General features: G+C 40.0%; 2 protein-coding genes across 2 annotated transcripts; one reads left to right on the forward strand and one right to left on the reverse strand.

Annotated features, from left to right (window-relative positions):
• Positions 1-242: 242 nt before the first annotated feature.
• On the reverse strand, positions 243-3,941 carry golt1bb (golgi transport 1Bb). Its single transcript, XM_080437349.1, has 5 exons — positions 3,788-3,941; positions 2,921-3,012; positions 2,386-2,564; positions 2,190-2,271; positions 243-941 (listed from the first exon to the last, which is right to left on the reverse strand). The coding sequence occupies exons 1-5, from the start codon at positions 3,810-3,812 to the stop codon at positions 903-905; spliced, it is 417 nt and encodes a 138-aa protein (XP_080293475.1). The 5' UTR covers positions 3,813-3,941; the 3' UTR covers positions 243-902.
• An 873-nt stretch (positions 3,942-4,814) lies between these two features.
• On the forward strand, positions 4,815-13,272 carry slc35b4 (solute carrier family 35 member B4). Its single transcript, XM_080437512.1, has 10 exons — positions 4,815-5,042; positions 5,508-5,621; positions 5,719-5,821; positions 6,421-6,470; positions 8,848-8,929; positions 9,068-9,128; positions 10,619-10,728; positions 10,964-11,039; positions 12,015-12,090; positions 12,235-13,272. Exons 1-10 carry the CDS (start codon positions 4,966-4,968, stop codon positions 12,482-12,484), a joined length of 999 nt encoding a protein of 332 aa, XP_080293638.1. The 5' UTR covers positions 4,815-4,965; the 3' UTR covers positions 12,485-13,272.
• Positions 13,273-13,341: the final 69 nt, after the last annotated feature.

The raw sequence follows: 13,341 nt of genomic DNA on the forward strand, positions 1-13,341 counted from the left end.
AAAATCATTGTTTTATTTGATGGCATCCCTTCCCTGGCATTTGTGCCCTCCAAAAATCTACAACCCCAAACAAACGCTTAGTGGCCTTGTCCCTAAGAATTCCAGGCCTGCACCATTTTGTTTGAAAATACATGACCAAAATAGGTCAATGACCAAGGTCAATGCTCAAAATACGCACACCAGGGTTAATGTGGTTAAAGCCAAGTATGAATCCAATATGAAATGCACGACTGAGGCAAAAATTAAAAAGCAAACTTTATTTCAAGTTATGTATTTACAAAAGTTACATCCATTAAAATGTCTCTCCGACAAAGTTCATGTTTAAATAGAAAGTGATTCATAAAGTAGAGTTGTAGAGTTGGTCTCATTGTATGTGAGACCAATTAGAGGCCTGCTGTGTATCTCCACAGCAGCTCAGTTTGATCTTGGTCAGGTAGAGCAAAAACGGTGGTTCATGTAACAGCTGTACAAAATTTCAGTAACACTCCAGTTCCAGTTGAGGAAACAAAAACGGAAAACTTTTGTCTAGAGAAGAAAAGCCGTTTTATCAGGCTCCTGACTGCTCCTATCGAGTCGTCCAAGCATCCAGTGGTTGGTCCCAACATGTCTGTTTTTAAATCAGTGGATAAATTTGTGGGGGATGATGGAAAAAAAAGGAAGCAGACTTTGGGCCTTCAAAAAAACTACAAAATCTCAGTGATAATGTCCATATGAGATGAAACTACTTCCTTTTAACAAAGGAAACTTCATGATGTCTGTCAAATGTCCAAAGGAACACTTTTCCCCCATGATGTAAGAAAATGGCCTGGATTCACAGTCTTGACCTTTACTATTGGCTTTGGCTGGTAAGGGCCGAAGTCAGTTGTAGGAGATTTGTGCCTCCTGCCGCAAACAGCTCATTGTTATACCATGTTGTTGCTCTCGCCAACTTTGTCTACCAACTGAAAGATAATGAGAATGAGCCACAATTAAACATAAACTCCAATTCCCACAATATATATGGTGCTTCTGTCCAGCACTTTGTGACTCTGTTCTTAAAAATACAATGCAATACAAATTAAGTTTATTATTATATTTTAGCATCAGCTTGTCACGAGCGTTGATGAGACAATCATGAGGGATGCTGTTTTAATGCAACACAATGATATACACTCATCCTATTTTCTGTTGTCCGTCTCTTTTATCTTCAAGAATCAAGGGGGGTGTACAAGCAGCAAAATGTTGGTGCAACAAGGTCCGCAAAACTGTGCAACAGCATAACAATATTCAACAGAGATTAAGCCACACTAACTCTTTAAAACCCTCTTAGAAGCAACTTGGATGTGCAATGGTAAATGCACAGAATTAGGGGGGGGGGGGTATAATAGATTACACGAAGATATGCACAATGTGTGTGTAATCTGTGGATCTACACTAATATATACAAACACACAAACTGTAGTGTGAAAACTGCAGCAATAGCAAACTGCATTGGGCTCATGTCATGAGCCATGCTTGGCTAAACTTAAAAAATAAATCTTAAATCTTAATGGACTTGGGATATGAATTGGCGGCAGTGTCTCAAGAGGTAGAGCAGCTACTGGAAACACATGTCACCTTCATAACGGTATGTGTTTCCGGTTCAAATTTGCTGCCAAACCAACCAACGAAGCTATGGGAAAATGAACAGGAAACGTGCGTGCCACCTTTGGAAAACCTGGGACTACAGTTATGCAACTGAATCAAGTCACCACCTTTGACCCATTAAGACCTGAGGCCGATTCTACAAAATGTCTTCTAAATCCCAACAGTATTCTGAAAAAACGTATGTTTCTATATCAGTGGTGCTCAAATATTTTCATGTCAAGGACCCCCAAAATTATATGTATTTGGCCGCCGACCCCCATCTCAAAATATGTTGTTCCAGGGACCCCCAGAAGCAGTTAAAATGTTCGCTTTAAAATAATATATATTCAAAGATTTGCACGATTTTTCAAAAATAGCAGATATACAAGCTCGTAGCGCGGCACTCTGTGCCGCGCTATGAGCTTGTATATCTGCTATTTTTGAATAGCCCAAAGTGTAAAATAATGCTTTTTAGCTCAAATCAAAAAGTGACACAGATGCGATCCAGGTCTTAATGGGTTAATAGAGGAGAGCTTTTAGGATCACAACAGTGGATTCTAAATCACAACAATCTTTATACTTACACTACTGATCCCTGGTAAGTTGAGCAAAGACCCCAGTATAGGCACCCGCCTGATGAAGCCGATAGCCACTGGGAAGAATCCCCTGTTGAAGAGATGTTCGTAAAGAAAAGAAAGAAAAAAGGTGAGTTCAAAATCTCATAAATGTCACAGGATGTAGGCTAATACTGAAACAGCATTCATTGGCAACTGAGCTAACCTAAATAAGAGGAAGAACCCGTAGATTTCCAGGACCACTCCAATGATGGGCCAGCCGATGAGAACCACAATCACTCCTCCCAAGAAGAAGCCTGTGGCTTTGGCTTTGTGTCTCTGGAAGAAGAATCTAAAGGTCCGCTCCAGACCGATGACAAAGGACAGGCCTGCGACAAAGAGTATCTACATACATACATATACACAAAATACAAAAAGTTGTGAAACGTCATGACATAAAATGTATCTCCAAATTGTCATGCACTGGATACAACAACATAAATACTAGATGGGCCAGTCATAGTAAAGTGATCTGTTCAAAGAAAGTGATTGATTGAATACTTTATTAACAGTCTGCAAACAGTACAGTGGTACGATTATATAATGGTGCTAAAAGGATAACACAAAAAGCCCTGAGGGCTTATTTCCATTGTGGTCCTGTGTATTCAATTCATAGAGGTGATATGAAGATAAGATGCACACAAACAATCAGATAAATCATATTAACACGGTCGTAATAATCAGATCACAGACCGACTCACATTTCCAATGGCCAGGAGAGCTGTGTCAAAGAACAGCATCATCCCAAAGAAGAGGAAAAACACCCCGAAACCCGTCAATCCCATACCGATTTCTGTGGATTGAAATAAGTTTTAGAACGAACAAATTACAAAGATGAATCACATTAACTGATCAAGAACATTAACCCCACAGTGACTCACACCACCACCACCACCAGAAGAATACACTGCTCTAATGCAGTGGTTCTCAACCAATGGTCCGGGGACCACCAACGGCCCTTGAGGGGGTTCAAGGTGGTCTCCAGCTAGATGGAGAGTTGGTAACCAAATGGACCCTTATAGATCTTTAACTCTTGAGAGTGTAAAATGAAACCATATATGGATGGTTTAATTTTACGCTCTCAAGAGTTGAATTATTGTTAAACATTACTTAATTTACAAGAAGTCAACACAATTAGAGAATGTAGAAGAATTGGTGTTTTGCCTGTTATCTCTCCTATTGGTACCATACAAAAGTGTCCAACAATAACAAAATATTCTAAGTCTTGGGTGACGAGTCTGAGAGGCTACATCTCAATTAATAATGGACCTTGATATGAAAAAGGTTGAAAATCACTGCACTGACTGATCAAGTACATTAACCCCACAGAGACCCACCACCAGAACACACTGCTCTCATTCATTCATTCATGCTAAAGTTAGCACGCCTAATATTATGATCAAGTACAATATTATGATTAAGTACAGTACATTAACCCCACAGTGACCCACAACAACACCACCACCACCACCAGAAGAACACACTGCTCTGGTTCATTCATTCATGCTAAAGTTAGCACGCCTATTATGACTTTCAGCAAATCAGAACTTCCATAAAATGCGTCTTACTTTGTGAATCCGTTAGAGAAATCATTTTGACCGCAGTGAGGTAATTTGCAAATCACTAGAATACTATTTAAATTAAAATAAATATCTGTTGAACTGTAGCACACAACAACACAGTCTCTAAACTACTGCCGAATACGACGATGATCTGATTCTGGGCTGGCGCCACGTCTTCCGGAACCACGCACGCACGCACCAGTGTTGCCAGATTGTGCGAGCGAGATAAGCAACCGAGGTCTATGAAAACAAGCCTAAAAGAAGTGGCCACATGAGCACTCTTTGAAAATAGCAGATCTACAAGCTCACAACACGTCGCATCGCTTATAGATCTGCTATTTTCAAAGAAAAATCTTGGGGGGGAAAGTCACGAATATAGGAATATTTATTTCAAATCCACAAAATCTTCAATGGGGTCTCTGGCACAAAATATTTTCAGAAGTTTGGGTCTACACAAATACATATCAATTTGAGGGTCCTTGACATTGGTCATTGAACCACTGGTTTAAACAACATTAAGAAACAAGCCCAAAAAACAGCAACCCACATTCCCACAACTACCGATAATTACAAGCAACTTTAGAGAAAGATAAGCCCAAAGTAGCTTATAATACGCGGACATGGCAACACTGGCACGCACACATTTGAACATTTTTGTGAATAGCAACTGCGCAGATTTTGCGCAGATAGCGTTTAGCTCATGTATGTGTTGTTGTTGTTGTTGTTGTTGTTGTTGTTGTTGTTGTTGTTGTTGTTGTTGTTGTTGTTGTTGCTGCAATTTTTCTCAATGAATAGTTTTGTGATGTTTTCTAAGGGTGCGTTCGGAAATACAGCACTGAGCGCACTGGCCAATACAAACTAATAGGCGAGTGCGCTCCGGTGTGCAATATCCGAACGCACCCTTAATAACAAGCTATTTCAGACCATATTTCAGATTTCAAAACAAACCGGATTGTGTCATGTACGGACTACAAACCGTCCCTATGACTACAACTCCCATGTTCACCAGGGAACAAGGAAGAAGAGACTGTCTGTAGAAGCTACGTACACAACCAGAAGAGTTTGTTGAGACTAAAGAAGCTTCTATGAAAACACCTGGTTCTGTTCGCCAGAATGTAATTGATCAGGGATCCACTTCAAGGAGTAAAGGATATATTAGTTAGGATATATTATTATTACAAATCATGTCTCCTGTTTGTGCAGTTATTCTTGTCTTTGTTGGATGTTGTAGCAACGTGGTGTTTCTGGAGCTACTTGTAAGGTCAGTGATTATTTTGGAACTATTTATTATTATTTTGGACCACTTAATTTAATTATTTCTGTCTGCCGCATTTGCTGAATACGAAATCTAATAATTACATAGGTGTTACGACATGTTTTTCCTTTTTCGACGAGGCAAGAATTTGTCATTGAAGTAACTGTTGTGATATCCATCACTTGCAGAAGTTAGTTTATTTTGCTTGCCTACTGTTTAACCCAGACCTTTTTTCTGGTATGCATTATACCATAAAAAGGTGTGGGTTAAACACTTGTGGGATTGTCAAATGTAGAAGCCAGTGTAGTTGTTATAATAAATGTTATTATAACAACTACGATGGCTTCTACATAATTTGACAATCCCACAAGTTAAAAAAAAATTATTTTGTGTAGAATTTACTCGGAATTGTTGACTTAGTTAATTAATATGAGTAATTAAGTAAAATGTTTACATGACATGCTCCTGCAGAGAACATCCAGGATGTGGGAACATTGTGACATTCGCTCAGTTTGCATTCATCGCATTGGAGGGGTTCATCTTTGAGACAAACTTTGGGAGGAAGAAACCAGTTATCCCTATAAGGTATGTATGACATCAAACTGATTCTATTTGAGCATCCTGTCATGGAGAAGATTGAACATGGATGCTAAATTCTGCCTCTTGAACCTCTACTTTCCAGCAACTATGTGATTATGGTGACCATGTTCTTCACAGTCAGCGTGGTCAATAACTATGCGCTCAATTTCAACATATCTATGCCACTGCACATGATCTTCAGATCTGTAAGTACTGTTCTGCTTGTGATTTTGAATCATCTGCTGTCCTAACAGCTCTCCTCTACTAGACAGAAATAGACAGACCTTTATTGATCCCTGTATTAAGGTGGTGACTGGTTGATTTACTCCTCTGTGAACAAGTGCCAGCTTGTAGAACACGATGACACCCAAGCCTCACTCAACCTGTTCTCAAGTTTGTTAAGCACACACAGAGAAGACATTTGCCCAAACCACACTACGTGATCGTAATTCGTAAGACATGTGAGTGATGACTGATAACAGAAGTAGGTGAGATAGGATAGATAGAAAACATGATGATGACAGATGTGGTACAAACTCTGCTTAGGCATACCATGTCCTGATAAGTAGAAGAGCAGAGCACACAATGTGCAGAGAAACCTAAAACCGTTTAGTGAGTAAGAACAATTTATGTACAGATAGCCTACTGGTCTGGGATGTTTTTTAAGCCTCATGCATTATTATTAACTATATATAAAATTTTCATCTCAAATACCAGTGTTTTTTGTCTACTCAGACTGCCTCCCATTGCCAATACGTGGGCCTAATCTCTCGTTGACTAATGTCTTGTGTCCATTTCTTCACAGGGGTCATTAATAGCCAACATGGTCCTGGGTATAATCATTCTGAAGAAAAGGTATTCCCTCTACCTACAACTTGTCAAGCTCTCATAACTTGCCTTAAAGCTACAATCCATAAGTTGTATGGCGCTCCCGATGGAGAGGTAATTGCAACCATGTCCAAATTACAATAAAGATAGTGTCACATCTAGTGTCCAATCCAGTGGGCCATCTACTTCTGCTTCAAATAACCATTTTGACATTGTCAACCAGCAGGTATCATACCTAACACCTGAGTCCAAATTTCTCAAACAGGTGCTTAATGCCATTAACCCATTAACTGCCAGAGGTATTTTCATATTTTTTTAGCCAGTGCCAGAGTTTTTCATTGAAAAAAAAAAGTACTCAGGAGCCGAGATACAGAATTTTTAAGTTAACAAGGAAGTGGATAGGCGTCTAGATCTTCGAAAAATCATATCTCCTTGGTCTTTGGGTCAAATTGGAAAAAAATAATATTAAAAAATAAATAAATATATATATATATATATTTTTTAGTTCATGTAGATCTACGCGATTGGCACGTGGCGGCTTTAAATAGGTTCGCGTAGATCTGTAGATTGGCAGTGAATCAGTTAAAGGTTCTATGACATTCATTTTCACTTTTTTTATTTTTAATGTTTTTTTGGGGGTTTTATGACCTCAATTACACCCAAAAAATCTGAACTTTGAACATTCAGTGGATTTTCTGTGGTCTGGGGTTTTCTGAATAATTAGGCTGAAAAGTAATCTGAGCTTGGCCCTTAGGCAGTGAGGTCACAGCCGATTAATCCCACCCACTCTCCTCCTCGCCCCTCCCCTCCCCTATCCTTTCCTTGGGGGGGGGGGGGGGGGGCGGAGCAGAGGTGATGATTGACAGGCAAAATCCCTCACCAGCGACACCCGCAGGCAAAGATTTATTTTTTCATTGCAGTTGAAAAGCCTTTAGAAATGTGAGAGAAAAACACCTGCCATGGATCAATGGAGTGTATTTTTTTGTTAAAACTTTCTATACACGTTTGAAGGACCATGACAAAGACTTTTAATGTGTGGTAAAACTGAGCGTCATGAAACCTTTAACATGCAAGGCTGCAATAAACAGAATACTAGTCAACATTCCTGAACAGAACGATGTCCTGCATTTCAATGACCATGATAAGAGATAGAGAGAGAACTAACTTGACACCTGTGTCATCATAAATCAACGTGCAGGCAGTGGCGTTCCCAGAAATTACATTTAGGGCAGGCGAGATTTTTTTCTCTACCTAGCCCCCCCCCCCCTCCCCTCCCTCCAAAGGGGTGGAAAATGTCGGGGGGGAAACAAGTTAACAACAACACTACACTGACTACAAAACTGAAAAACGTTAATAAAAACAATATGCAAGTATAATCAATCAATCAATTATTCAGCGGTGGTCTCTTCATGTTGTAGTTTAATGGCTCAAGCTGCTCTCAGACTCAGAGCCCCTTTTATGCCAGGTGAGTACAGGTGTTGGCCCAGACCCCCACTCCTGGCACCTGAAGATAAAGGCATACATTTGCATCACTATAGACGTCGCTCTGCTGAATGGATACGGTAGTGATTGGCTGCCTGCCCGCGTGAATGGACGAGGAGGTCCGATGGCCACTATTCTCTTTGGATTTTTTTCACTGCCTGTTTTTCAGTCTTTTACTTTATTTTCTAGGGGAGGCTAGATTTCAGTTGGGCAGGCGTCCGCCTGCCTTGCCTCTATGGTGGGTACGCCACTGCGTGCAGGTTTGGTGAGGGTGTGCTGAAACCTTTAACATGAGCAGCAAACTGGACATGGACCAGCTTTATGATGGGTTTTGTGTTATTTTGACACGCGTGAGAGAGATCTCGGTGACAAGACATCCTCCTGTAGATTGCACTACTCAAGCACACAATTAATTACAACAACACTTTGGTATCCTTTGTTTTAAAGAAAAAGATTTCGGCCTCTCCGGCCTTCCTCAGGTATACTGAACAGTGCGTCAAAATGCAATTATGTATAGGGGATCGTGGGCAGAGCTCACATCAGTTCGTGAATGGAGACATCCTTAGTTTTAACCATCCCAGTCGCCAACGCTTTCGTCGAGACTGTTTTCATTTATGTCTATAAATAGTCACAGGCGTGAGACGTATAGAGATATATATAATACCAGAATCAGGCAAACGTGACCCCCCCCACGGTCTGTGGAGAAGGTGACTAAAGTGCAAAAAAAGTTGGGCATCCCTTTCCTGCCTGACACCAGCGAGATGGGTTAAAATAACATTTTAGTTATTAAAACAAAAACTTCTGGATTGTAGCTTCATATGTAAGTGCCACTTACTGCATTTGTTTTCCTGTAGTAACACTATCATAGTGTCAGTAGATCTTGTTTTCTAAGCTCATCAGTGCTGGTCTTTTTATCCTGCAGGTATTCAGCGAGTAAATACATGTCCATAGCTCTAATTTCAGTTGGAATCTTCATATGCACCATTATGTCTGCTAAACAAGTGGTAAGTCACTCACTGATTGTGTGACATTTTCTACACATACTGTAATTGGTTACTTGGCTCCATGTAATGCAATAATACAACAGGTACTGTATATGCTCTTATTAAATGCTGTAGTGATTTGTAATTTTGTTTCTATAGAATGTGGCAAATGAAGCTTCGGAGGAGGAAGGTGTCAATGCGTTCATGCACTGGCTGTTGGGTAAGTTATGGGATCAGTGGCCCTCATTTATCAACGCGGTGCAGCCCAAATAATGGGCGTACGGCGAGATCACCGCACCTTTCGGCATTTATCAATATATCCTGACTTGGGCTTCATCCTACCGTAAGCTGAAATCTCACGTCTGGTCGAGACCAGTTGTTGACGTTGGCTGCGCCCGTTTATTCCATTCTAGACCTGCGGAGCAGCATTGTCTGACTGTCTGACAGGCATCTGGACACATAATCCACTCCTAAATGTATATCTACACTAATAAATAATCCCTGTGAAAATATAACATTTTATAAATTAATTTATACAAACTGCTTTAACAGTCATTCAGTTGCATTGGCTATGTTAAAATAGCAGATCTAAGCTCAAAAACGGGTCGCATCGCCACACGTTGTGAGCTTGTAGATCTGCTATTTTCAAAATATACAGCGCTTCTGCGAGCGCATTTTCGGGACTCCCGACGATCTTTTCATGGACAGTGAGGTGTACAAACTTACAGTAGCTTGTCCTATGTTAGGGAGTTATGTCATAGAGAGTTATGAAGACTACAACCTTGCTGGGTTAACGATATAAACCCGACGCTCCAATCTCTTATTAACGTGGCGGAATCACTGCCGCGGAATGACTGCCGCCCGTCCGAGTCTCACGGGGAATATCCTACATGACTGCTTGTGCACTGCTCGGTATGGGTTAAATAAATTAATATACAAACGTATTCCATTCATGGCGATGTGATTGGTATCATAATATGTCATTCATGTAGGCTACAAGCCTACGTGACAAAGATTGTACCGCTACGGATTACATGAAAGACACAGGTGTGTGTGTGTGTGTGTGTGTGTGTGTGTGTGTGTGTGTGTGTGTGTGTGTGTGTGTGTGTGTGTGTGTGTGTGTGTGTGTGTGTGTGTGTGTGTGTGTGTGTGTGTGTGTGTGTGTGTGTGTGTGTGTGTGTGTGTGTGTGTGTGTGTGTGTGTGTGTGAGAGGTGTGACTTGACAGGCAGCGAGGCGAGGCGATCGGGGGAAACTCTTTCTTATTGGCTTTTGATGTCTTTTGTCGTATTCTGATTCTTCTTCATGTCGTAAAATCGGGGCGTTTTGAGAATATTTAAGGGCGTGTTATTTAAATGACGCTCGTTTTCAGACGTGAGATTTATCAAAGCTCCGACCTGATGTACGCCAGGATTGGCTGTGTAGGATCCGTTGATAAATGTGACTTTGACGTTGGTGTACGCCGAATATATGGAAAAATATAAGCCGGTTTATACGCTGCGTTGATAAATGAGGGCCAGTGAGTCTATGAGCAGACCACGTTTCACATGGATACACTGCTTAGGATGAACTTTAACATCACTTTATAATTCATATTGCTCAATGTATTTTATACTTTACATTCACATATTATAGTGGATAATGTCCAGCACTCCTGTGTAACTTAAACATAATACCATGTAACCAATTGTGAGCGTTCCATATTCCCCCAGGTATTGCCATGTTGACCTTTGCTCTGCTCATGTCTGCAAGAATGGGAATTTTCCAGGAGACATTATATAAGCAATATGGCAAATACCCCAGGGAGGCCCTCTTCTACAATGTGAGTCATCTTTTAATTCCAACATGCAGTTTGAAGCAATTTCAGCCTCAATCAGGGCTATTCTTAGGTGATAAAATGTTTTTAATCTAATAAATAACTTGTTGCTTCTCCAAGTATGTAGAGATTTTTCAGTGATCTGAAAGGTTATGTATCACATATCTCTACTGAGTTGAGCTATCTTTTTTTTTTTTTTTTTTTTTTTTTTTTTTTAATGCCCTATTCAATCTCTTCACAGCACTTCATGCCACTGCCTGGGTTCCTGCTTTTGTCCACAGACATTTACAACCACTGCTTGTACTTCAACCAGAGCAGTAAGATACAAGGAGTCAATGTATTTAAATGAACAATTCAATATATTATAAAGACGTATGCTGGATGTTAAATACAGGCGTTATTGTCAGTGTTGATGTTTATAATATACAGTATATTATGCACAAACAGGAAAGACAGGTGAGAGCGAGGGAGGATGATGTACAGCAAAAGTAGTGATGCACAGTTTACCATGGTTGTTTGGGATGACTATAACATGCTCATCAATACAGATTAGCTGAGGTGTCATAATCTTCCTATGGGGATTTAACCAGTCATGAGTACATAAAATGACCTTCATCCCCGATCCATAGAGCTTTGCACACATTCAAACATGATATTTTAAGTGGGATACAGGTCCAGTAGGCACCTAAACCTTGTGGGCACCTCAACGTTAAATTGGCAGTTTTTTCCAAAATGTAGAAAAAGAAAGAATAGCTGCTTTGGAAATGGTCAGAAATAATCTGTAAAGCATACCTGATTTTAACATGCACGGTACATTATTATCAGACGTAAATGTACCATTCAACTTATTGTTTATCTCCAAATGACTGGCTATCACAGGTTTTGTTGCAATTTTTTGCATTTGTAAAAAGTATTGGGCCTTAAATGTAATTTAAATGGTATTGTGTTATACATATTTGGCCCCTCATTTGTAAAAATAAATGTAGATATAAAGTCAAATGTCCAGTGTTCTCAGGTGCCCACTGTTCCGGTTACCTTTTGATAAAAAGTAGTGACAAAGCATCCAAGCTATTTAGGTGCCAAGGACAGTTACATCAGACCCTGTATAATTATAAAAGAGTCAGAATTAAAATGATGATTCACAATGCATCACAAGCATTGCTTCTGAATAGCTAGTGGATGTTATATTATAGAGTATGAAGGTTACATTTTTGACCCCAGTCTCTAGTCAGGGATACCTGGTTTGCTGAGTCAGTATTCATACTTTTGTAAATGCATGTTTTCTCTCACAGCTCCTGTGCCGGTTCCTGTGATTGGCCTGACCATGCCGATATTGTGGCTGTACCTACTGATGAACATCATTACACAGTATCCTTAAACAAACAAAACCTGTTTTTGCTTGTTTGTTGTTTCATCTTTAACACTTCACTTAAGTTCCACAAGTGTTTCTCAATATGTGCTTTTTAAAGTTCCAGCTGTCTTACTGTAGTAGACCTTAACCCACGTCCTCAGGTATGTGTGCATTCGTGGTGTGTTCATCCTGACAACGGAGTGTACCTCACTAACGGTGACCTTGGTGGTGACCCTAAGGAAGTTCCTCAGCCTCATCATCTCCATCCTGTATTTCCAAAACCCCTTCACTACCTGGCATTGGGTGGGCACAGCAGTGGTCTTCCTGGGCACGTTGATCTACACAGAGGTCTGGACCAATGTCCAGACAGCCCTACGTGGACCAGACATAAAGGAGAAGAAGGGACAGTGACCTGCAGAATGGGCATATTGCATCGTAGGGAGTGCCTCTGCACTGATGTGTTCTTCATGGACTGTGATGTTGCGCACAGTAAAACCCCAAGGATCTTACACCTTTATTACTCTATAATTACAGTACGCACAGTCTTATTTGGGGAATTGATGTTGTTTTGTATGAGTGATGTTTACAGTGTTGCTCCACGGTGTGTGCCATAGTAATGGATGTAATAAACCCTACTGTGTAATAGTATTGAGTTATTAGCATACCTCATCAGAACCTCCAAGTGCACACTGTGAGAAAGCTGTTGTCTTTCATTTGTCAGTTTGGTTGGTTATTTATTTAAATGTTCTTTTTTTTTAATGTGAAAGGAGGTTGTGACATGTTCGATGATAACACGTTTCAATGGGAATATGTTTTTGACACAATAAACTATATGGTGACCATGCATACTGTAAACATTTAGCATTTAATGTCAGGGTTATATTATCATTGTTATTACTGATAGGAATATTACAGACTGGCTTGACATACAGAGGGGTAATCATTTAGATTGTTTAAGTCTTGATTTGTATTATGTTTAGTAGCTTTAAAATTATCGTTGTACTGTCTCAGGATTTTTTGACCAATATGTATCATCAAGAGCCTAGTAAATACTGTAAATGACTAAACAATTTCAATCAACCCTCAATAAAATTACGAAATAGTACTGTAGTGTAAAGTACATGTGAATGCTGATCCAGCAGGAATATAAGGTGTTTAGAAAGGCAATAACTAACATTAAAACTCTACGATTACAGCCAGGTCATGCCCAGTCTCTTTCTCTCTCTTATCTAAAACGTGTTCAATAGATTGAGTACAGCATCAATTAA

The sequence above is a fragment of the Gymnoscopelus braueri genome (assembly GCF_963280865.1).
Source record: "Gymnoscopelus braueri genome assembly, chromosome: 9".
Lineage (NCBI taxonomy): Eukaryota > Metazoa > Chordata > Actinopteri > Myctophiformes > Myctophidae > Gymnoscopelus > Gymnoscopelus braueri.

What these genes read in the sequence shown, in the direction of transcription:
- golt1bb (XM_080437349.1), bottom strand. Translation starts at nt 3,812, where the DNA reads ATGATTTCTCTAACGGATTCACAAA. An exon ending in TTCTCTAACGGATTCACAAA is followed by an intron (nt 3,013 to 3,787) that starts GTAAGACGCATT and finishes TTCAATCCACAG; the next exon opens with AAATCGGTATGGGATTGACG. An exon ending in ACTTACCAGGGATCAGTAGT is followed by an intron (nt 942 to 2,189) that starts GTAAGTATAAAG and finishes ATTATCTTTCAG; the next exon opens with TTGGTAGACAAAGTTGGCGA.
- slc35b4 (XM_080437512.1), top strand. Translation starts at nt 4,966, where the DNA reads ATGTCTCCTGTTTGTGCAGTTATTCTTGTCTTTGTTGGATGTTGTAGC. An exon ending in ATAATCATTCTGAAGAAAAG is followed by an intron (nt 6,471 to 8,847) that starts GTATTCCCTCTA and finishes TTTATCCTGCAG; the next exon opens with GTATTCAGCGAGTAAATACA. An exon ending in GGGAGGCCCTCTTCTACAAT is followed by an intron (nt 10,729 to 10,963) that starts GTGAGTCATCTT and finishes ATCTCTTCACAG; the next exon opens with CACTTCATGCCACTGCCTGG.